We start from the raw sequence: 25,910 nt of genomic DNA on the forward strand, positions 1-25,910 counted from the left end.
GTTAGGGGCTTACAAAGCAAAGATGGTTTCTCTCTCATGTGAGTGAAAGTTCTGTCTCCACTATCCAGGGCTCTTTATCTCAGGCCTAGGGCAGAAGCCCGCAGTCTACTGGTGAGGCTTTGTGACAGAAATCAAGAAAAAAAAAACCTCTTTAAAGTGTCAGTTGGGGTGTGACCTATGTCCCATCAGATTGCAACATATGGCCCAGACTCAAGCCAATAGGGAGGGAAGAGGCAAAGTATGAATGATTTTGAACCATCAAAAATGTGAAGGAAGATATCATATGTATATTTCACTTCACAAAGCGTTACTAGGAGTAAGTGAATGCACTAAATTGTTTCAAGTTTCCTGTAAAAAGGCAGAGAAGTATATGCTGAAGGCCACATCTAGTCCTCCATCCTCCCTGGGCCATGTTATCAGCATCCGTGCCGCTCTCACTGTTTCCAGTTCCAAGCTGATCCCCAAAACTTCACGCACACGGTTTTCTCCAAGACTAAGTTCAGGGGTCATTTCTTTGCCCTGCAGAGACTGCACTAACTGCCCATATACAGTTGTTATCTATGCATGTCTCAAGAAAAAGTGAATGGCAGATAAGAAATGATGCAAAATTGTCCTCTGGCCTCTAAATGCATGCCCCCACACACATGTCCCCACACACATACCAATATGCATAAAAACACATACACAAAACAACATGTATATAAAAATAAAACAAAAAAGGTTGGGAGACAAGAAAGTAATACTGGGTGACGACTGTATGGAGCCTTTTAAACTTATCTGTAACTTTTCTATACACCTAACATTGCTTCAAAAATACATTTTATGTATCCTTGGTTATCAATAAAAGTACAGTGAACTTTAAAAAGGAAAGCAGATATAAAACTGGAAAGAAAAGGAAGAAAGCAAAGTTGAGTCTAAAATACAGCACTAAAAGACATCAAAAGAAATATGTTTGAAAGAAACAGTAATAGAATATTGACACTTTTTCTACTGTGACGGACAAAAGGGGGTCAAGTGTGAAATAAAATTCTCCATGCAAATAGCATAATTAAGTTCAGATAGAAGCAGAACTCCATCTCTGTACACTTTAAAATCAACAATAATGGCTGTTCAGATGGATACAAAACAAAAGGTAATTACCAAAATTCCTGGCATTCTATCTGAAAAATAAAAGAAAATCTCTGGCCTAGCAGGTGAAACAAACAAGGGAATTATAAACTTGTTAATATTCTTCCAAAATTTCCTATCTAAGTGTTGAACACCAACAGAAACAGGCATTTGGCTAATTCATAGGCTTATGTTTCAAATATTGCATTCATTAAAATCCAATGATGAAAGAAGTTAGACATGCTGTAATCAGACTGATAACCAGTCGAATTCAGTTTATCAAAAGGAACAGCAGTAATGTCATTTAAAAAATTACTTTTCACTGTCTATCCGTTCACAGAAAGGTGCATAAGATACTGTGTGCTAAGTATCTTGGTGGGCAAATGCAACAATAATGAGACACACATTGTCTTGACAGAAGTTTGATGCAGGATGCTAGCAATGGTCAGAGTTGTCACACCATATAAAACAATTACAAAAGGCTAACATTGTTAAGTATGTGAACTAGTGCTCCAAGCAAACACAGGCAAGTCTTTGCCTTGCATGTACAGCCTGTCAAGTGGGTATCATAAAAGTCAAGTTTTAAATGCCTGGCAAATAGCATTTACTTGTTAAATACCAACTAGCATAAAGACACTAATTTGCTGCTTGTCAAAGTGAATTGCAAATATATAGTGATGTATTTAGAAATATGTAAATATTCAATGAAGTCATATTGGGAGTATTATTTATTCATTTAAAAATAATTTCTTTAAAATTTTTGAAAATGACATTTGTTTATTTATTTACTTACTTGATTTGCATATGTATCTATATGTTTGATGGCAGGATGGGGAGGGCAGAGCACAGTTGCAGCAATCAGTCCTCTTTTTCACCATGTGGGACAATAGCCTTTGTCCACTGAGTCATCTCACTAGCCTTATTTACTGATTTTTGAAATCTCATTTACCTAAAAAGCAACTCTGTAGAAAGTACTAAAGAGAGTGTAGAGGGAACTCATGTCTGTACTTCCCAAGTTAACATCCTTGTGAGCTGTTGACTGCCTGTCAGAGGAGACTTTCATTGAAAATGGGGGAGATTCAAGAATAAGCTACATGCCTGCTTGCCATGAACACACTAGAAAGTCTAGATATCCATCAACAAATAAATCTCCTAAATGCACATAGTCAAAGGTATTAAAATTGAAATAGCTAATGCTTATGTATAAATAGCTAATGTTTATGTATAACAAAGTTTGTCACTTAAGGAAAAATAAGTTTCTCAGGAAAGTCTCCTTTCCAAAATTAAGCTCAGATTGGTGCTTGCATATCCTTTCTGCATTGGTACAACCAGAGGAAACCCACTTAAAAGGCAGGACTTGCTTTGGCCATGGTTTTTGCGATTTCTGTCCAGTAGTTAGTGGGCACCTTTGTTTCTGGGCCATGATCAGGTAGAATTGCAAAGTAGAGAAGTACAAAACCAACCACTGAATGGGGTCAGAAAGTGGGGGAAGGAGAGGTCGAGGGAAAAAAGAGGGAGGGGTAAGGAATAAAGGTGAGGACTGGAACAAGACAGTCCCCAAAGACATACCCAAGTGACCTTCCTTGAGTTGGACCCTGTAGGAGGAGAGAGCTGTTTGTTGATTCTCTGCTGCTCAACCTCGAAATAATCACACAGAAACTGTATAAACCCATTTCTATTCATCTGTGTATCGCCATGAGGCTGTGGCTTACCAGGAAAAGTTCCGGTGTCTATCTCTGGTGGAGCTACATGGCTTCTCTCTGACTCTGCCCTTCTTTCCCCCAGCATTCAGTTTCATTTTCTCCACCTAGTTCTGTTCCCCTATAGCTCTGCTACAGGCCCAAAGCAATTCCTTCATTAACCAATGATATTCACAGCATACAGAGGGGAATCCCACATCAGGACCCTACCTCCTAAAGGTTCCAGAATTTCCCAAACTAGTGCCACCATAAGCCTTCAGCATGTGAGACTTCTGGGAGACATTTCAAACAGCAACAGTTTATGTACAGCTACTTGTCATGAGTAATTTGTAAACTACATGGCGAAACACATCTTACAGAATGTTGAACAGCTAAAATTTAGGCATAATATAAAGTTTATATTTACCTCAACAATAAGTTGGTAACGTTTTCTGCCTAAGTAACTTCTCCACCACTTTTGCATAATTGTCACTACCCTGTTCAAGTGCCTACGATGAAAATAGCTGTATTAGTATGCATCCACTGGAACCAAGAAGTCGCTTCATTCTTTAAAAATGTTCTATAATTTACAATGTCAAATTCAAATTTAAGGTTCTATGTATCTTGATTTTATTTTTGTTTTATTATTTCTATTTTATCTTGTTTATTTTTCTCTCTGACATAAAATCTTGATGCCTGGTCTGCAACTCATGTAGACCTGGCTTGCCTTGAACGTGTGGAGATCCTCCCCAGCTGCCTCCCAAGGACACGGATTATAGTGGCACATATCCACCATGCCTGACTCCATGTAAACTTTTTTCCTTGACCATAAATGCTTTGTTTTTTCACCGTAAGTTGAGTTCTCAATCAGAAATGGCTTTTGTCTGTGAAGTTGGCAGAAAGAATCTGATATTTTACACAAGGAGAAACAGAGGCTCATGGTTGCTCGCATTTCCTAATGGCCAACCCTATCATGGCAGAGCTCGGACTCTCCCTGAGTGAGTTCTGTCCTTCTATGGCTAGGTTGGGGACAAATAGGTGATTTATAAGGAGCTCTTGGGTCTTGTGAGCATGCTATGCCCTATGCCCTCCAAACTGCCTTCACTGCCACAATGTACGCTCCCCAGCTGTCAGCCACAACTAAAGTTCCACTTCTGGGAGCATGCTGTTACATCTAACAGTTTCACATCTGGGAACAGGGTAGTACATCTGTTCTCACCATGGACTTATCATTTTTTTGCTGCATGAGGTTGCTCTCCCTGGCCTCCTGTGACTGAAGCTCTACAATTAGTAAACTCTGATATTTTTAAAGAATGAGAACTTACTCTGGGAGCTTGCTAATCACATACAGAAAATAGCACTAGAAAACTTTTACTCTTCCTCTTGGGCTTATAACTGAATGATATTTTAGCTTCAATTATTTTCTTTCTTTACTATTTTATTTTCATAACCCCCAGAGTATTTATGTATTGACATATGTCAAGGAAATGTTCTATCACAGACCTATAGCCCCAAGAATGAATCAGGTGTACTTTAAGATGCCCAGGCTTCTCTTGAACTCACCCTATAACCCAGGAGATCCTTGAACTTGCAGTCCTCCTGGCTTAGCCTCCCAAATACTTAGGTACAGATCTGTGTTACCAGGCACAGATAAAATACTTTAAAATTGTGTACTACACACAGATCAGTTGATAGGTTGAGAAATGACTGAGGAATTACTGGTGAAAATCATGTTAAGAACTTAGAAAATGATTCTTATGTCAGCAAACATGTGCCTTGTCATTTCTCACATTCTCCAGTGTTCCTGAGGCAGCACATGAATCAGGTAAATTCAAAGAGTGCTCTTCACGGCCATGTTTCTCTACTGCACTGAGGTAAAGCAGAGGCCTCACTTTACATATTGGATTTACAGCTCTGGGTAAAATAAGGAAGTGTTGTGAAGTGTACTCCTCAGTCAGCTTTCGGGGTTACAATAGACCAGGCATATTCTTCCCCCAACTCACCTAGGAAAATATCTGTTCAAACATGAGATATGTCACTAGGAATTGAACTTAGGACCTTGTGCACACCAGGCAAGCACCGTACTGCTGAGCAGACTGTACTGCCTGCCCTTCTTCAGAATCAAAGAGAACATTAAAAACATTCGTGGATCACTGAAGAAAAGCATGGGAAGAATTTAGATATATGTAGATCCATCATTTTATGATTAGAATATCATCATTTTAACATCATTGATTTCATCAACCAACATGTTGAGAAAAACCAAGATTCCTCTTCCCCAGTTCCTTTCCTGCCCCATCAGTTGATTCGGTATTATAAAAGCACTTCATAAGGATTTTTTTGGGGGGGGATATATCTGATCAAATGTGCTTACAATATCGAGAATTGTATATATGGCAAATGTAACTTACATATCAGCAAGAAATAATTAGAAGTTTTCTGTATCAGTTTTTTCAGGGCCAACATAAATTTAATGACTTCATTACTGAGTGAAGTAAGAGGTTATCTGGAATAAATGTTACCTAAACAACCTGTGATTGTATAAGGCAGGCGCTATGGTTTGTAACTGAGGTTCTGATGGCAAAGTCTATGCACCTGATGTACGCCCGGACTTGGCATCCACGAAACCAGCTCTGGATCGTCACAGCTGCGTCATTCTCTTTCTTCCTAAACTCGTCAACGGCACTGAAACATGTTTTCAAATTATTTCATTAGTAACTAATGCAATTCTAAGGCAAGTCAACCTGTTAACCTTAATTTTTAATTTCTCCTAAGATGGTAATTACAGCGCACATGTCATTTTAAAGAAATTAAAATACTAAATTAAGAAAAACACATTTCAAAAAATGAGCAGTTTTAAAAATTAACCTTTCTCTGTGAAGCCATGAGCTTTCAACAGCTTTGCCTATTTTATTTTTATAATCATCTGTTATGCTACTAATTAATTTGGTAGCAACTTTTATTAGGGGAATGAAAAACAATGTACTACTTTGTCAGTATTTTAAAAACATAATTATTTGAACTTATGGTTTAAATGCCACTACACATGTATCATGCTGAGTAAAATGCCTGCATATTTAACTCACTCATCAGCTAAATGTACTGCCTCTAATTCAAATGAATCTATTATAAAATACCTACTCTGGTAAGAGCCTGCCTGCGTATATTAAAAAATTCAATGAGTGAGTCACAGGCTTATAAAAAGACAAAAAACTTAATTCTTAAGTTTTACTGACTTACAATGAGAAAATGTTGAGTCAAGACATCTTATGTATCTATCCTAACTGATGTTAATATTATCTTGTCTTTCCACTGCCAACTGATAAAGTCATAGCACAATACACAGAATATACTTTTTTAGATGGTGGTTAGCTTATAGTTAGTCTCTCATCTTTGCTAAATGAACACAGTTGGTAACATGGCCACACTTATTATTGACTGTGTTCCTGTATTTGAATGACCATCGAGGTTCAGGTGGAAAGATGTGTATATGGCCTCTACAAGTTGGCCTGGGTGTCTTCCTTGATCACCTTCATCTTTTTTTTTCACAGAGTCACTGGACCTGGAGCTCATTGATTCAGATAGGTCGGCCAACAGGAACGGGGGAAAGGGTCCTACCACCAGAAGAATAGCTACAAGAAATAAAGGGCTGCTGAGAGAGGGAGAATCAGTCTTCCACAGGGATGAACTATTTAACTGGTTATCCTGTAGCCAGTGGTCAGCCCTATACACACACATATATATATGAACAACACTAGATGAATTCAGTAGTTATCATATATTTGTGTTATTATATATTATGTGTAGCTGTATATATAATATAGCTATTATATATTATGTGTATGTGTAACAAAAATAAAGAAAAAATCATGAATTTGAAAGGGAGTGGGGGAAAACGAGGTGTTAGAGGGACAGACAATTATGTAAATATAGTATACATACATGACATTTAAAAATAATTTAAAAAGACAATACACATCCTATGCAGTATCTGTAGTTAAAGTGGTAATCAAGAACCATGAACTGATAGCATCCAAATGACTCTGTTCATCTGTTGGTCCTCTCCCTCTCATAGCTTTCAAATACAGTTAGAGAGCACAGCTGTACACAGAAGCATGTCTATGAAGACACAGTTAATGCACCTAAGCACTGATGACAGCTGACACAGGACATACATTGGTAAAACACAGCACTGTCGTTAAGATCAAACAATAGGAGGGCAATTACATTTGACTCTGATAGATTAAAAACAAAGTAACCTTAGAATTTTTACATTATCTGTCTGCCTTCCCAAAAGGAACAGCACACAACCACAGATCTGATAAGGTATTTCAAAAACTGGAATCAAACATAAAAAACATTAAATATAGGAAATAGTAACTTTGAAAGTAACTTTGAAATAATAGATCAATGTACAAACAATATATATTCTTTTAGGATAGTTTTTTATATTCTGTAGTAAAGGCTTTTACAAAAATAAATAACAGAATAGGCAAAACATTGAATATATTCTACATTTTGTGTATCTTTGTGTGCTCATGTGTGCATTTATGGGTTTTCAGGGAAGTGTGGTTACACGTGCAAGTATGTGAAGAGGCCAGCGGTCAACCTCAAGGGTTGCCCTCAGGAGCCAGCTTGTTTTGGAACAGGGTTTCTCACTGTCTGGAACCCAATGAGTAGGTTAGGATGCTTGGCTAGCAAGCATCAAGAATCCCCGTCTGCTGCTGCCCCACGCTGAGATAACCAGCTGCACCACCACACATGGTATCTTTACATGGGAGTTGAGAACTGAACTCAGGTCATTAAGACTTGATTATCTCTCCGCACTTAAGATGTATTTTAAAAGTGGTCATCCAAGTCCCATCCTCATGAGTGTGGTAGTGAATTTAAAAACTTGAGACAGATGGATTTAAAGTTTAAGGACAACCCAAGCTACACAGTGAGACTCTATCTCAAAAAGGAAAGGTCACATGTCTATAAGAAAGAACATATTCATGTCAATTGAGATTCTTACATTTTGTAAAGCCCTGACATTAGCTTTGTATTATTTTCATCAAATGTTTTCTTCAGTAGAAAGTGAGCACTGTGTGGAATTGCTCCAGGTAAAGGTAGGAAAGACACAATCCCAGGATTCAGAACTGGTGCCTATGATGCTGGCTCTAACATTGAGAGCCTCAGCCACCTCCTAAGGTCACACAATGAAGCTTAGTTGCAAACTCTGCCATTCTTGATAGCTTCTTGAGAGCAAAGGATCTTGTTGTAGGGTGTTACCTCTAAAATTTCTTATCTAAGGATGGACTCCACAAATATTAGAAGGCATCACTTATTTAAAGACAAATAAAGGGAGGGGAGAAAGAAATGGGGAAGACAGGAAAGTAAAGGGGGCCAACAAGCTGTGTGTGGGTGCTCACAAGCAATCCCAACCTTCGAGAAGATCAGAAGTTCAAGGATCCTCAGGCACACAGCAAGTCTTTGGCCAGTTCAGGCTACATGACACCTATCTCAAATGGATTAACAAAATCACGACTGTGTTTCAAGATCATGAAAATCAAGTAAAGTGAGAATATTGGATTCTGAATACACGGAGTAGCTGGATAGAGCATCCTTCATGTAAATGCAATGAAGAGTGAGTTTACACCATTATTCAAACAACGAAGCATGCCAAACCTTCACTGAAGAGGTCCTGCTGTGTTTTAAGGAAACAAACATGCTGTACATCTGAGGGCAAGCCCTTGCACTTGAGCTGATACTGATGTGGCTTCTAAAACCCTGCTTAATGAAAATGCTGTGGTGAGTGTGTAGTTCCTGCATCCCCAACAGGTTCACCCTTCGCCACTGCTCCTGCTGAGACCCTACCAATCCATACCCACACCACTGAAATAATCCTGAAGGTATCTCTGAAGAAATCCAAGACAAAGGAGGCTTTAACAAAACTCGAAAGGCCTCAGTACCCGCCCTAGGGAAGGCCCAGACAGTGCAGTGGAACATAATTAGCTGAGCCCACACCAGCTGCAAATTTTGCAGAACACCACAGAGAATCTAGTGGGAAGGCTGTGAACAGTATCAACCCATAGCCAGATCATAGTATTTCAGGACAGAACACCAGGTTCCTGGAGTCCAGTGCTCAGCAGGTTGGGAATCAACCCAAAGCCAGATCATAGTATTTCAGGACAGAACACCAGGTTCCTGGAGTCCAGTGCTCAGCAGGTTGGGAATCAACCCAAAGCCAAATTGTAGTATTCTACAATGAAACACCAGGTTCCTGGAGTCCAGTGCTCAGCAGATTGAGGAAAGGAGATCCGAATTGCTGAATTTAAAGTCTACCTGAGTAACACAGCAATACCCCAATTCAAAAACTATTAAAGATTTTTAAAATGAATTTTGACTTCACGTGTATATTCCTGAATGTATGTACACCGTGTGAGTACAGGTACCCATGGAGGCCACATGGAACCGGAGTTAAAGGTAGCTGTCATCTATTCAATGTCGGAGTTGCAAACCAAGCCCGAGTCCTTTGCAAGAGAATCAACTTCTCTTAACCACTGAGTTATCTCTCCAAGTTCACAAATAAATATTATCAATTTACTTATTATAATATTATTTTTTAAAATACTATCTCTGAAGGTTATAGGAAAAACAAAGACTAGTTGACCAATAAGTTATTCATTAATTTAAAGTTATTTACCACAGAAAACTGTGTGTAAGCTAGTATGCTTCTCAAAGATATACATTTATATGTTCTATGTACATGAACTTCCAAACTAATACTCCTGAAGATAACATTAATTAAAACAAGTGAAGAATTAAATACTATATTAAAGGTAAAAACGTCACAAGTGGAAGTGGTTGTTTCTGGGAAAGAACAGGGGATGACGGATTTAAAGAATCGTTTGACAGGTTCCCAAACAGGCCGTGCTCCTAAGCACTGTGTCTAAAGAGGCAGCGCTCCTAAGCACTGTATCTAAAGTGCCAGCACTGGGATTGCTCCTTAGGTGCCTCGGCGTCAACACCGGAAGAAACATGTCTCAACAGCTAGTCATCTCAAGCCTGCTCCGTTGGGAATGGCAGTGTTAGCAAAACAATGGCTCCCATCACATTGAGAAGCAATACTCAGCATTAGCTCAGCCTTCACCTTTCTAAAACTAATTAGTCACAAAAGTCTTATTTCCTAAATGGTCTTTTCCAACTCTAATCTCTTATCCAATCTAGCGATTGGTTCTCTTTTTTGGAACAGGTCTGCTTCTGTAGCCCTGACCTAAAACTATGAATCCTCTTGCCCGGTGCCCCATAGCACCTGTTAACACACATGGGATGAATGATCTTTAAAACATTTTTATAACATTATTTATTTATTTCATTGGGGGTAGGGGAACAGTAAGTGCAGGTCAGAGGACAATTTGAAGGTGCCAGTTCTCTCCTATCTCGTGGGTCCTGAGGATGGAAGGACTCAGGACTTCAGACTTGACAAGAATCCTACTGCTGAACCACCTTGCTGGTCTCTTAAATCATCTTTTGAAAACAAATCTAACCGCATCATCGTTTCCTTAAGAGTTTTAAATATCCAACCTCAAATGATGTCTCAAAACTTATGAGTAAAGTCATAGCCCCTAGAATACCAAACAAACCACCTTTATCTGGCTCAGGCACAATCCCCTTATCTTCTTTCATTGTTTCAACTCACAATAGAGCCTTCTATTCCACTCATTTCCTGAATAAACCATGCTCTCCTTGCCATTCAACTGCAAAGTTACTCTTTGAATTGTTTTTCTTTTTCTTTTTTTTTTTTTTTTAGTTTTTCTCAAAACATATATTTACGTCTCTTCTTAGTACGCATCTCAGCACCTTGCTAGAACCTTGCAGGAATGTATGGTTCTCCCACCCAGCACCCCACGCCTTCCCCAGGGCTCCTCCTAGCCCTTGGTGACAAGGCCCTTCACAGCTTGCACAATGGCATCCTTGTCAATACCAAACATCTTCAGCAGCTCAGCTGGCTTCCCACTTCTTGGCACTTGGCTAACAGCCAGCCGGGTGACAGTGATTCCGGGTTCACCCACGACTGCAGCAGACACGGCCTCACCTATACCACCTTCATAGTAGTGATCCTCCACAGTGAGGATCCTGCCTTTGGTGGCGCGGGCAGAGTCAAGACTACAACCTCCAGGTAGATTGATCCTCATGCTTAAAGCTGTCTACATACTAATGATGACATATTTATTTTTCAAGGCTTCAAGGCTGGGCTCATATTTTACTCTTTTTTATTTTTCCAAACATAGCAAAGTATCTGGTACATTGGAGAAGCTGATAAAATGTAACAGATGAAACAGAGAGAGAGAGGAGGGAAGAAATAAGGAAATAAGAAATAAGGAAAATAAGTAAAGAAAAAATAAGCAAGACTGTGGTATTCAGAGTACGCTGTGTAATATTAAGATGTATAAAATTCTTTGAATACAGTATCATTACTCTGGACAGTGAGCAACACATCCCCATAGGTTACAATCTTTGGTTTATAACAGTTTAAAAGGAAATAAATAAGGAAAAAGCTGGCCTAAGTATAAGATAAAAATATAATGCTGTTACATACTGGTGCATGGAAATACATCAAAAAGGAACTGATGATTGACAAGTATCAAATGCTATGGGATGTCATGGCAACAAGGTTACTGTGCAAGGGACTACGGGGTAAGCAGAAGTCTTTCATTTTTCTTTTAAAATTGTATCTGAGTTAATAGCGTGATATGATAGAGAAGCATGTAAAAACGTCATTTATGACACACAACAAGAACACAGCAATACTGTGCCCAATAGGGCAGGGAGCTCAGAGAAGAATGCAAAAATAATTCCATTCATCAAGGTAGCTATGTGATAAAACCCAAGACACAGGATAAAGCTGACTCTTCCTATTAGCCATTTCCCATCAACATCTAATGGGTCTCTACTGGATCTACTTCCCATTTTAATACAGTCTGTTTAAATGACTGTAACCAGCTTCCTGTTCCTCGCCAACAGTTTGCAGACATCTGCTTCTGCAACAAAGAGAGATAGGGAAAAGGTACACAGCCCCACTTAAGACCTTTTAGAGCTCACAGTAGTTATCACCCTCCCCGCTAGGGTACACAGCCTCACGTAAGACCTTTTAGAGTTCACAGTAGTTATCACCCTCCCCACTAGGGTACACAGCCTCACGTAAGACCTTTTAGAGTTCACAGTAGTTATCACCCTCCCCGCTAGGGTACACAGCCTCACTAAGACCTTTTAGAGTTCACAGTAGTTATCACCCTCCCCGCTAGGGTACACAGCCTCACGTAAGACCTTTTAGAGTTCACAGTAGTTATCACCCTCCCCGCTAGGGTACACAGCCCCACGTAAGACCTTTTAGAGCTCACAGTAGTTATCACCCTCACCGTTAGGGCACTGCACATCATTTCCGTCACCACACATGCAGAATAGAAGCAGCCAAGTTCACAGTGTTCTGAGTTTGTTTTATAATCTCTCCTGGTGACACCAGTCAAGTGGCAAATTAATCAGTTTCTATAGCATTAACAATAATGTATATAAAAAAGGTATGCTGTATTAATATGTATATATATCACAAAATGGAAGAAATACAAAAATTACTAGTAGCCAACATACCACTAAGTTTTAATTATGCACTGAAATCTTATTTCCATACATAAATTTTTCTGTTGTTCTTTAAAAAAACATTGCTTCAAAGAAAATTTACAGCGACTTTGGTTAGCACTGGGATGCTGAGTACTCACACAATATGTCATGAACCACTAGACATTTTACATTTAAAATGAAAAACTGTGGGTAACACTTTATTTTAATGGTAAAATAATTAGTTTCAGATTATAATGTAAACCCTATAGCAGTGAATAAATTATGACATCTACATAGATTTGAAATAAATTTATTATGATCAGTGTTATCACAGTGAATACTGAATGAATTAATAATGATAAAAGACCCAGAGTATTAACAGCAATGCAATAAAACTTCAAGAGGAGCGAGGAAGTTTCTGGTCGCCTTGTCACCAGCTATAGGCATGGTAACTCTGAACAGGATATGTGCGTGTCAGAGGTCAAAATTAACTGGCAGTAAAGAGAAAAATAGAAAGATTATATGGGTAAGTATCTTCCCAGTAATATGCAAATATTGTTTTTATATATCTCCAGACTGAACTTAGTCTGATCTACCTATATTAGCTATGAATAAATAAACACAAAATTACAAACCCAAAACTCTTCCCTTTCATTACTAGACAATGAGCAACTGTTTTAGACTATAGAAAATAATATTTCAACATTGGCTGACCTATGTTATCAGATATGTTGATGTGTAGAATGACTCTTTTGCATATAATTTTGCTAGTCCTTAAAAAGCAAAACTATATTTGGTTCATATTTTATATTATAGTCATCACTGTGTTCTGAAAAAGGCACTTGATGGCAACAAAGAGGGCTGTTAGGAACTGGGAGCTTCATTTTTGTTTCTCATTAATATTCTCATTACTATTGTTGTTGCTTAACAGGTTAATGAGTATGGACCTGAAAGGACCCTAATATCAGATCATAACCAGGAAACATCACAGTTTGCCACAAATATTTCTATTATTAGTGCATGTCAAAGTATCTTTTATTTACCACTCTACACTTCCTTTCTTTTCTTAAACAAATCCATAAGTAATGGATATGGGAAATATGTCTCTGCTGGACAATGTACAAAGGAATAAAGCCATATGGGCTATTAGAGTCTGCATGGGGAAGATGAATGCCCACATACTGGGGCTGAGTGGGGTATGTCGCCATTGTATGTGTCTAGAAAGCACATATGGATGAAAAGCATGCCTTGTGGGCATCATGGCAAGGTGATGAAAGGGTCTACCTGTGAGAGCAGGCAACAGAGCTACTCAGATCTCACATGTTGGGAAAGGCATCCCAGTTGGCAGGGAGACCGACTGCATCAAGAAGGATATCTATGACAGAGACCGGAGTACCCTCTGTGGTGATGGAGTTTGTTATACACAGGGAAAAGAGCCCAATAAAGTAAGCATGATCAGAATAATGAGGGGCAGGCACTTGATATCCTCGCAGGATATTGAAGCCAGATCTGGTGGTGCATTCCTGGGGTGCTAGCTGTTTGGGATGTGGATAAGAGCAATGCTGGAGTTCAGGAGTCCAGGAGCAACAGGGCACAAAGAATGCAACTCAGGGTGCTGAATATGAAACCGTTTTCAAAATTATAACTTTTAATATCTCCATCACTGACACAGAAATCAACACAGGGGTAAAATGTGTTTTAACACACACACACACACACACACACACACACACACACACACACACACACAGAGTCCCTAGTTTTACCTATTAAGGATAACAAGTACCCAGAAACACTCCCAATGGCAAGGTGAACGTACTAAAGGGAACAAAGGCTCCTTGGAGAAATGGATGGTGAGAAAACTGGAATACTTTTTTTTTTGTCAGAAGGGTTGTATCTTGTGTTGATCAGAACACAACAGAAAGTATAACATGGTTCTTATCGGCCAAAGGCCAGCATTAAAATAAGGGGAAGAAAGGACTCATTGACTAGGACAGAAGTATGAGCACACATTGATAATACGCAAGTCTACAAATGGATGAGGAATAGGAAATACAATTTCCAAGTACCTGCTTTAAAACACCCTCTTTAACTGAAAAGGAAAGAGAATATTCTAGTGGGAGATCCCTTAGTCATCTCCTTTGTCAGGTGGCAGAAACGAATAAACCTCCAGTGACAGAATAGCTCCAGACCGTACAGAATCTGGTCACTACAGTGAGATGATCACAGCATCACTCCTATGCCAATCCTCCCCAAAAGATGTGCCCTCATTCAAGGGAAAAACCCCAGAGAATATAAGACAACTAACCTGTAATAATCAAGAGGGTAAAGAAAAATCCTAAAAACCAGAGAAAATATGCCACATTCAAGATAACTAAGAAAGATGGGACAAATGGGATCCTTTAACATTTTTCTTTAACAATTACATACATGTAAACATTTTCATACATGTATACAATTTTGATCACTTTCACCTCCCTCTACTTTCCCTGACTCCCTTCCCTTTACCATAGATATCCTTCTTCTTCCCAAACAGTCCTTTCCCAATTAAAAACAAACAAAACCACGGCATTTAATTAGGCTTGCTTACACAATCATGGGTTGGGTTATTTGCTACAGCATAGATAAATTATCAGTGGCTGCTACACTAAGGAGGAAAATGATACTACCTCCCACAGCAACTATAAAAAACCATTGTCCTTCTGGAGGGGTGGGTACATAGAATCCTTTAGCTGTAACATTGTGAGGATATGCTATGGTTTTGTTTCAGGATGGCATAAATCTTTCAAAAATTATGAACAAAACTGGCAAAGTTGGAGGTTCACAGTGAAACAGAAGTAAGTATAAGCCAACACTCATTTTCTGATGTTGATGTTTGGAATATGGTTATATAGAGGGTTTGGTGTGGGAAGAATTTGCGCAGCGATGGGCCATCAGGCAGGACTTTTCACTATTTACTCAATGAGAGAGAGAGAGAGAGAGAGAGAGAGAGAGAGAGAGAGAGAGAGAGAGAGAGAGAGAGAGAGAGAGAGAGAGAGAGGTTCTGGTAAATTTTAATTTCAAATACTGTTTTAATTTCTAAAAGTTTCATTGTCTCCTCTTGATTTCTGCACTCCCTGGAAAAGCGACTTTAAAGGCCTTATCTAGCTGCACCATTCTACATGCCAGCGCTTGTTTCCACTGACGGAAAGTCTTCACTCCTGCTTAGAGGTGAGAGACTGCTACCTGTTTGCTTCCCCGGGACTTAATGAACAGATACCAGATACTACACATGCGCCACTTTGAAGAGGTCAGAATTTTACCATAAATCACATCCAGGCAAAAACAAACAAATGGCTAGGGCAATTATCTGCTAATCTCATTTGTTTGTCTCTTTGAGATCAAATCCTACATTGGTTACTACACTGTGCTTAAAAATAATTTAAAAAGAACGTCTTCTTAATCTAGTTTGTCAAGGTTAGGGCCAACATTTTGATTAGCAATGTTTTTATGCACAATTTAATCTTGGTTTCAAAACAAAACTTTTGTCTTAAAACGTATTTTTCATATTGTTTATTTCACAAATAGTTTATGATTACTTAATTCTAAACATAAAAACGTAACTAAAACAGAAAAATAACCAAGACTCTAATCTCCTCCATCCCCCAATTTTCAAAATTTAAATCCTTAAAGATTGCTTTATTTCCAGATCCATACTTTAGAAATTTATAAATTCCTACACTCTAAAATTGACTAAATACATTTTTACCTTAATTTGTTTCAAGGATATTTTTTCATGTCATGACGTACAAATGCACACATGTGAAACTTACATTTGTTTGTGCATGAGCACATCCTGACAAGGATGTGGAGGGCAGAGGACAGCTCCTAGGAGTCAGTTCTCTTCTCCACCATGTGGAACCTAAGAATCAAGCTCAGGTCATGGTTTTTGGAAGTGGGAGCCTTTACCAGCTAAGACATCTTGACAGCCCAATTTAACCCCTTTTTACACTGCTGTGTGTATATCATATGTATACAGAGAGATAGAAATTGATCCCAGTTTTTTCTTACAAAAGTAGTTTTTTAAAGATCACCTTGGCATGAAAAACATCATACATAAAATTATCTTATACACAAACTGTATACCTACAAGTCCATTTTTATATGGACAATAGAAAAAGTGACATTTTTGAGTCAAATTACATGATTTTGGTGCTATCAAAATGATACTGCTATATTTTAAAATAATTTATATTACCTAATTGTGCATTGATGTGGGACTCCCCTCTGCATATAATGAGTATGTTTTATTACCATTGGTTAATAAAGAAACTGCTTTGGTCTATGGTAGGGCACAATATAAGTAAGTAGGAAAACTAAAGGGAATGCAGAGAGAAAGAAGGCAGAATCAGGAGACGTCACATAGTTGCAGAAAGATGCCAAAACCTTACCGGTAATCCACAGCTTCATGGTAATACACAGATTAATAAAAATGGGTTATTTAAAATGTAAGATGTAGTCAAAAGTGCACCTGAGCCACTGGCCAAACAGTGTTGCAATTAATATAGTTTTGTGTGATTATTCAGGTCTGGGTGGCCGGGAAATGAAAGAACAGTCTCTGTTTACAGTGCATTTCCCTCTTTTCGGCAATATTATTCATTTTTATTTCTCCCCCCTTTTGAGGGTGTGGTGGTTGTCGTTTAGCCACACTAATCTCAGATTCCATGCCTGTCTGAAGATAGCCTTCACCTCCATATCACCACAGTTCTGCCTTCCCAGTTTTGGGTTCCAGGTGTGTGTCACCAACCCTGGCCTCACTTCGCATTTTCAAATCACTTTCTGTGAGTGCTTTATGGAATGATCAGGACACGGATAATTTTAGTAAGTCTTTTAAAAGTTTTGCTTGTTTACTTTGGTGCTGATCTCAAATTCATAGCAATCCTCCTGCCTCATCTTCTTAAGGAGAGGGATTATAGGTGTGAGTCACCATATCTGTCTTCCCTTACAACCTGTATGCTTTTGCTTTACTATTTGCAATATTTAATAACTATTAAGGACAGGACAGCCTATTCCTTAAATGCTATTGAGACATTTATATTTTGATTCATCTCAAACAACACATATACATAAATGTAGTCAGAAGACAAAGCAAGCATACAGCAAAACTTTAATCGAATGAGAGTTCTTTTAAAATTGTTGGTTGGGGAAGACTATTTCAAGAAAAACTAAAATCCTTAAAGCTAGGAGAACACCTTCACTAATTTGACTACCAAAAATTTAAACCAGACCTTAGATGTAGTGGCAAGTACATTCTCACACTCTAAAGGCCTTGGGTTCCATTCCCAGTACAAACAGAAAATATAATAAGTTAAAAATAACTAACAAACTGGCATATCACCGCGTCAAAGTGTGCTTTGTACCTAATCTGGGGTCAGGAAAGGAGCTCGTGCTGTGTCAGAGTCTCCTTCAGGACATAGCTTGGAGGATGTTGGCCACAGGGACCCCTTCTCATTATAATCCTTGTTTTCTGTTATACTTTCTGCTTCCTGCCCGTGTGAAGTGAAGAATCCCCTCTGCCACATGCTCCAGCTGCCCAGGGGCATAAAGTCAAGTGACCACAGACTATCCCCTCTGAAATCAAAAGCCAAAAAGGTCATTCACCCGTTAGTTAGTTTATCTCAGGCACTAGATCACAGTAATAAAAGCCAAACTGCAACATATATGGCAGAGCAATCCTCAAGACTATTGCCTGGCATTCCTCAGAAGACTGAAAAGGAACTTTTCGATTTGCCCAAGGAGATGTCTAGGAAGAACATGTACGGTGCCGTATGAATTCCCCTGAGAACAGAAGGTATCTTCTCGGTCCTAGTAATGTGATGTTCATTACAGTTAAACTGTTAAGTGCTCCAGCTAACATGCTCACTGCTGGTTAAACCCTTTTGTCTGTCTCCCCTATCCTTCTTTAGGTTTCTTCCCGATTATACTTTCACTTGATTACAGATGAACAATCTAGTATCTGTTTCTTTGGAAGAGTGCTCATAGATGACACACTCAGTGTGTTTAGATGTCAGAAATGTTTTTTGCCTCCTCACTACAGCAAGAAACTTTGCTAGGATTCTTAAATTGTTTTGAATAGTGAGCAATTACTAATTTTTCTGTCTTCTAAGTTCATACGTTGAAGAGGCGAGGTATCCTATGGCAGTCTTTCTTTAGTAAATACTTCTTCCCTTTCAGTCTAGACCAAAAATCGTGAGAATCTTTTTCCTTAGTATTCTTAGAATTATGCTGGATAATATGTTAATGAATGCATGGTGGTTTGAATGATAATGGCTCCCATAAAGTCATGTGTTTGAATATTTGGTCCTCAGTTGGTAGAATAGCTTGGGAAGGGTTAAGGAGATGCGGCCTTGTTGGAGGAGGTGTGTCACTAGTGTCAGGCTTTAGGTTTCTAAAGACTCAGACTTGCTCTTGCTCTCTCTGACTCCTGCCTGTGGGTCAAGATGAAATTGCTCAGCTACTCTACCAGCACCTGTCTGCCACAGAGAAATCAGCAGCAAGGAGTGCTGCAGGCAGGGAGTGGAAGCAGTCCAAGAGAGAATGTGTTGCTGTCAGCCAAGTTTCAAGGAGCAGTCTAAATCCTTTAACACTAGATATGGGACCATAGGATTCGCACTTTGTCCTGCTGGGTTTTGGCCACACTTTGGTCCAGTATTTCCTCACTGAGCCCGCTACTTATCTTTAGGAATGGCAATGTATAGTCTATGTAATTGTATGTTCAAAGTACGTAATTTGCTTTTTGCTTTTGATTTTAAAGGGGTTTATAGTTAAGACATTTCCTTGAGTCTCAGAAGAGACTTCAGAGTTTTAAACTGTGTTGAGATTGTGAGAAACTGTAGGAAGTTTTGAAGTTGGGCTAAATACATTTTATGTTATGATGCGGGCATGAACTTATGGAAGTCAGGGATGGGAATGTGGTGGTTTGAATGAGAATGACCTCATAGGCTCATAGATTTAAAAACTTGGGTTTCCAGTTGGTGGACCTGATTGGAGGAGATTTAGGAAGTATGGCCTTGTTAGAGATGCTTTGTCACTGGGGGTGGACTTGCTGTTCTCTGCCTTGAGCTCATGGATCAAGATGTAAGCTCTCAGCCAGTCATCGCTGGAACACCATGCCTCTGTCATGCTTCTCACTATGATGATCATGGATTCACCCTTTGGAACCCCGCCCCTCTGTTTTCTAGAAATTGCTTATCCAAACAAGAGAAAAGTAGCTAAGACAGTATGCGTTTTGAAGACATTTTATGTAGGACTCATTCAGAGCTACATTCTTCCTTTGGTTTAGTAAATTCTACTTCTAGTGTTCCTTTGTCATTGATAGATAATTTTTCAACTCACACTCTAAATCCTGCGGTGCCTATCACTTATGAAGCACACTGACATATCTGACAGGTAATTCTTATCACATTATTTTTAATTGCCTCTATTTATGGATTCTTCCCTCGTTCACTATCCTAAAACAATTTCTTTTCAGGAGCACTTAATCTGTTTTAAATTCATCTATTACTTTATCAATTAAAAAGTTTTAAAAATTGGTTATAGTACTCCTTCCCCCTCTAATTATTATCTTTGTAAATGCTGTTAATATATTTTTATTAAAGCTGATATTATTAGCTCCAACCTCTCAGTAGTTACTTGTTCTGGTATCTTAATATTTATATTTCAAACTAATATTTTCTTAAATGGTTTGTGAGGTTTTTCCTCAGTACACTGATAGCCAATCACTCATTAACTATGCAGTATTACATGCAGTTTACCTGGGTAGCCTTTTCGTACCTTGTGAAAATTAGTCATTTTTTATAAGAATTAATAGAGAGGAGATTGGCAAGCTGAGATCTGTCTTTAAGAGCACCAGGAATAGGCAGGATTAATTATTTTTATCTTGAAACTGAGTCATCTCTTTTATGTTATCAATATGTTTGATACTGACTGTTGGTTTTAGGAATAAGTTCCTTATTACTAGTAACTTTTTAAAAAATAAAGTTTTAGATCAAATATTGAATTATTTTACCTGAATGAATTTTACACAGGCATTTCATGAAACTATCTAAAGTGTTTGAGCTGAACACTTATAATCATATACTTTATTGCAGATGCATCTATTCTACAAACACATCAATGAAGATTTTAACTAATTTATAAATAAAATTTTAAAATTGACAGTGAATAAAGAGAACAATCTGAAGTACATAGTGAAGTTATTAACTGCCTTTTTATCCATTCCCTTTATACTTCATTCTCCTCAATTTCTGTGACTATAAACTTGCACATGCTTAGAAGATCATTTCTCCTTCCCAGTCAACATACAGGCATTGTCTCTTTTATAGACGACAGAGCTTATATCTATAGAGTTTGTCAAGAGTAAAAGTACAAGAGTTTATACAAAGTTAGAATAACAGATTAAGTATTGGAATTGAGTCTGCACCTCCACACAGAATATTTCTGTTGACTTGAAAAAAATTATACTTTTTCATTAAAAATCAAGGTGTGACAGAAAATTCTGTAAAGAACTGAGAGTCAAAGGAGCAGATTCGTATCTACCCAACTGAGCTGCTATTTATTTATGCTAATAGAACTTGAATAATTTTCCAAACCGAAGGCACTGAAGCACTGAATCATCTTAATGACACTAGGAATTGGCTATGTGGAGTTGGAAGCAAATTCCTACAGTGATGGAAATAGCAGGGAAAGATTCGCAACAGTGCATTGAAGGTTGGTGCAGAGCACTGGTATCAGTCTCTTCTGGATAGCATTATAACCACCAATTCTGTTTCTCAAACTGACCCAAGAAAGGCAGGGGAGACTCATATATTTGAGGTACTTGCTTTAATGCAAGAACTTAATCATGTAAGTATTGCTTATACCAAGTACAAATGTGCACAGAAAAAGATCAAACTACTACATATTTGATTCTTCTCTTTGGCAAATGATTTAGACTAACCTTGATTTTCCTTAGCTTAATCTATGAATAATAAAAGCTACTACATAAGAGAACTATAATTACATTAAAAAATATTTGTGTGTGATGTTATGTGTATGATGCAATGTGATGTGTATGTGTGCGTGTGTGTGTGTTGTACTTATACACACTATCATACATGTGGAAACCACAGGACAATATCAGGTTGCATGTCTTCCACTGTCTTCCACTTTTTGTGAAGCCATGCTAGGTAGACCACAAGTCTTATGATATTCTTTGTCTCTGATATCACTAGAAAAGCTCTAATAGCATACCCAGCTTTCCGTGGGTTTGAACTAAGGTCCCAATGCTTGCACAGCAAGCAGTTTGCATACTGAATTATCTTCAGACCATACATTACATTGTGTTTGGAAACATCAGCAAGCTTTTCACATAGCAGGTATTATTAATAATTAGATCTCTCAGTCTGCTCCCTTATCTATGAATCCACCAGTCTCTCTTAAAGGTGTAAAGAGATCTGGGTACTTCAGTTGAGCATCTGATTTCTAAGGCCGTCAATATACATCTTCAAGCCCTCAGAAACTTTTTTTTCCACGTCCACATACATATATTTTTCCCTTAGGCAAAATTAAGTGTGTTACGACTTTTGTGCAGATCATGAATATTTTTGTGTATTTATGATATGCACTTCAAAATTGTTTAAAATATTAATTTAACTTATTGAAATACATTTGACTTAATTTCTTTCTGATCTTTGGCAAATGATTTCTAACTAAACCTGACTTTCTTCAGCTATAATACATGAATAATAAAAGACACCACATAAGGTAACTATAATTAGCTTATAAATGTAGCTTTGGCTGTCCTGGAACTCACAATGTAGACCAGACTGGGTTTGAACTAATAAATATCTGCCTGCCTCTGCCTCCTAAATGCTGGGATTAAGAGTCACTACAACAGTAACTTAAAAATTTTTAAGAATAGCCGGGCGGTGGTGGCCCCATGGTTCCCCGTGTCATTAAGAAGGCCGAGCTCTGGCACAGCCTGCCCTTCTGAACTGTAGGCATCTTTTCAGAGCACTGTTTCTGTCCTGCTTTCCTGTTCTCCTGCTGTGATAAACCTGATTAAAAACAACTTAAGGAAGGAAGAGTTTATTTGGTTTACAGCCTCAAGTGCATCTTCTGAGAAGCCAAGGCAGGAACTCAAGGCAATAACCTGAAGGCAGGAGCTGGAGCAGAGACCTTGTACGACCATTGCTTATTGGCTTGTTCAGCTATCTGTCCTAGACAGTTCAGGTCCACCTAGAATTGGTACTGCCCATAGTTGGCTGGGCCTTCCTGTGTCAATTAGCAAATAACAAATGCCCTACAGACATGCGTATAGGCAAATCTGATGGAGATAGTAACTCAATTGAGGCTCTCCCTTTTTCTTTGTGTCAAGTTGACAATGAGACTAACCAGGCTGAATTTGTTATCTTCTTGACTATTCCTAGCCACAGGGTATTGGCACTTGGTACTCCAGATGCAGACTCGTATCTCCAATAGTTCTTTCTGACGGTTCTCAGATATCCCAAACATCCCCCAGTCTCTCTCTCCTAAGCAGATCAGCATGTCTAGGAACAGGTGTCCACCTTGCCTGGTTCTGGCCTGCCATACTTATCCCAGGATGACGCTACATCTGTCCATGCTCTGTTTCCCTCATGACTTTCTGTGGACTCTTGTCGTCTCCATATTTACAACAGGAACAGTCAGATGCCCACAAAGTGTTTTAATTAGTGACTATTTTAGTCACAGCTACAGTAGTAGCTAATTACTATTAAGTTCTGATGAGAATGAAAAATTATGTTAATTAAAAACCTAAAATAAATACAAATCAGAACCTTTGAAGAGCAGGCAGTGCTCTTAACCGCTGAGCCATCTCTCTAGCCCACAATAATGAATGGGAAGCTATTAAATCAACCCATCATGAATTTTCTTAGTTATGATTTAAAGCATTCCAAATGTGCCTCAATAATGAGAAATATGGGAATATATAATTCCTATGAGATAAAACGATACTATCTTTTTTAAAAAAGATAGTATTCCATGCACTAGTTCAGGCTGACATTGAACACATTATTTAGTCCAAGTGTTGGGGTTATAACACTGAGTCAAAATGCCTAGCAAGATCAACATTAATATTACAAATACAATTTTAAAGAAAAGTTAACATGTGAAAATGACAAACCTTGTGACTTAGTGATATGTTTTGTCAACAAAATCATCTTTCTACTTCAGCATTATTCTAGTGCCAGTAATGCGGTAGAGACAATATTGCCCCTACCTTGTTATGGACATAGAAGCATGGCATGAACATAGGACTCGTCCCTTCCTGTGAATGGATTCTCAGCAGCAGTTTTCTCAAGCTATTTAGACTAGCAGAGCTTGGTGCTTACTCCTACTTCGCCAGCCAGACAACTATGATTGAAAGAGAAATTCGTCCCGGGCAAGTGTACCGCATTAGGTGACCTTGCACCAAGTGTGCATGCTAAGGGATGCTCACTTCCCTTTCCTTCTAAGAGCAGGGAAGAAATGTAGAACTCAGAAGAACGCTGAAGAAGTGCAGATAAAGTGCTACAGCTCTTTTCCTCTGGTTGATCTCCCTTTTAAATGTGAACTAGAGCCCCGCAGGAGTTCCTGTCAGGGATGCAGATTTTCTGTCTTTGAGACACACTGAATCAGAACCTAGATATTTAGCAAAATTCCCAGATGATTCTGGAGCACATATTAAAGTTCAAGAAGAACTAACATATTCAGTCACCATTGGGAAACATCAATTTTTTAAGGAATTTACCTTTAATTTTAAACACATTAATTCAAAATTTTATTGCATTTTATTATTTCTAATTTATAGTATGTATATGTCTGAAGAGGTCAGAGGACACCTTGCAGGAGTCTGTTTTCTCTCTCCGTCATATGGGTCCTGGGGATCACTCAGGTCACAGGCTTGGCAGCAGGAGCACTAGCTTCTCAGCAATCTCTCTAGCCTACGTTTATGTTTTATGTGCTCCCCTTTCTCCTGTGACCTCCCTCAACAAGCTTTTGTTCTGCTCTACAATTTCAGGTATGTATTCCTTCTAATTCTCTAATCCAGTCAAGAAGTGGTTGGTCACCCTCAGAATATCTACGCACCGACTGCACTAGTGGACAAGTCTTCCCAGACAGTTCAGTATTTAAGTAGACAGGATCTGCAGCTGAGCGTGATCCCTAATGACTTGTTTCCTCCAACAGCCTGCATAGCGCGGCCTGCTAGCTAGCAGAAAGAAACTGACAGCTCGCTTTTAACCTAGAGTGCCATCCCTATTCCTCTTTAAACGACACAGCTCCATAACTGGCTGCTATAAGGATGGGATTGTTTCAGTTATATATCGATGCCGTAAACAAAAACAAGACTGCCACATAACTCCAAGTGGATCTGAAAAGAATTTCTGAATGCTGAAATAAGAATCCAGCTCTTGTGTGCTTATCTAAAGATGATTATTTGGAAGTTTCAGTAATTATTTGGCAAATAATTATCATGGTTATTACATTTCAGGAAGTAGAAAAGATACTAGAGACTGAAATAATGGTAAAACAAAGCAACACTCCTAGCATGAGGAAGGTCCATTCCGTCTCACAAAAGCTATGACACTGAATCACTGCCCTTGGCAGTAGTTCCAGGTACACGATGAAACAATAACAGAAGCGCAGGCGAGATGTACTTAGGGTAAGCGTTGCTCAGCAGGACTTTCTCACATTGACATCTTTTCCCACTGGTCTGCTAGATCATTGTATTTTATCACAATGTAATATTCTTTTCGTGGTTTCTTCTAAGTTAGAAAAACTGCTGGCCCATTGCTTCCCGTTTAAAGGACCCTTTTCATGGACAGGACATTTGGGTGTGTTTGGCGGGGTGGAGAATGCTGTCTTGGCGTTTGCTCACTTACAAGCACTAATGATCTTGTCACAGTGGTTTAGAAACGTTCACTTTAAGACAGATGAATCCCAGAACAATTGAATTCCATGTCTGTGAGATAAAGGAAGCTAAAATTCCTTTTTGGATACTGACATTCTGTGCTCGTGGAACTTATAGGGTAGCCCTGGTAACATCAATTGGGCCGCTAAACCTTTAACATGGAAAATAAGTTTAACCAAACCAAATTGTTCAGGGTTGATTTTTAAATACAGAAAAAACAGTGTTTGGAGAAAAGCTCCCATATAAAGTCCAGGAGAGCCTTGAATTCTCTGTGTAGCCAAGGCTGGACCAGACTCACAGTGATTCACTTGCCTCAGTTTCCCCAGTAAGGGGCTTCACTTTATAGTCATATCTATGCTGGGCTTCTCCTTAGAGCATAAAAGCCTATTAATGACCTCTCTCTCTCTCTCTCTCTCTCTCTCTCTCTCTATATATATATATATATATATATATATATATATATACATATATATATAATACATTAGGATACAACATATTATGCAATATATGCATGCAGTATTATATGGTATGATATATAATATATATACACACACATAAAACTATCCACCTGTGTA

General features: G+C 38.5%; 1 protein-coding gene across 1 annotated transcript in view; it reads right to left on the reverse strand.

The window, feature by feature from the left end:
• Positions 1-25,910, reverse strand: part of Spata17 (spermatogenesis associated 17) — a 176,815-nt gene that overhangs the window by 150,561 nt on the left and 344 nt on the right. Inside the window, 2 exon segments of the mRNA XM_075987601.1 lie at positions 3,214-3,295; positions 5,382-5,471. Coding sequence (XP_075843716.1) covers positions 3,214-3,295; positions 5,382-5,471 — 172 coding nt within the window.

The sequence above is a fragment of the Microtus pennsylvanicus genome, chromosome 10, assembly GCF_037038515.1.
Source record: "Microtus pennsylvanicus isolate mMicPen1 chromosome 10, mMicPen1.hap1, whole genome shotgun sequence".
Taxonomy (NCBI): domain Eukaryota; kingdom Metazoa; phylum Chordata; class Mammalia; order Rodentia; family Cricetidae; genus Microtus; species Microtus pennsylvanicus.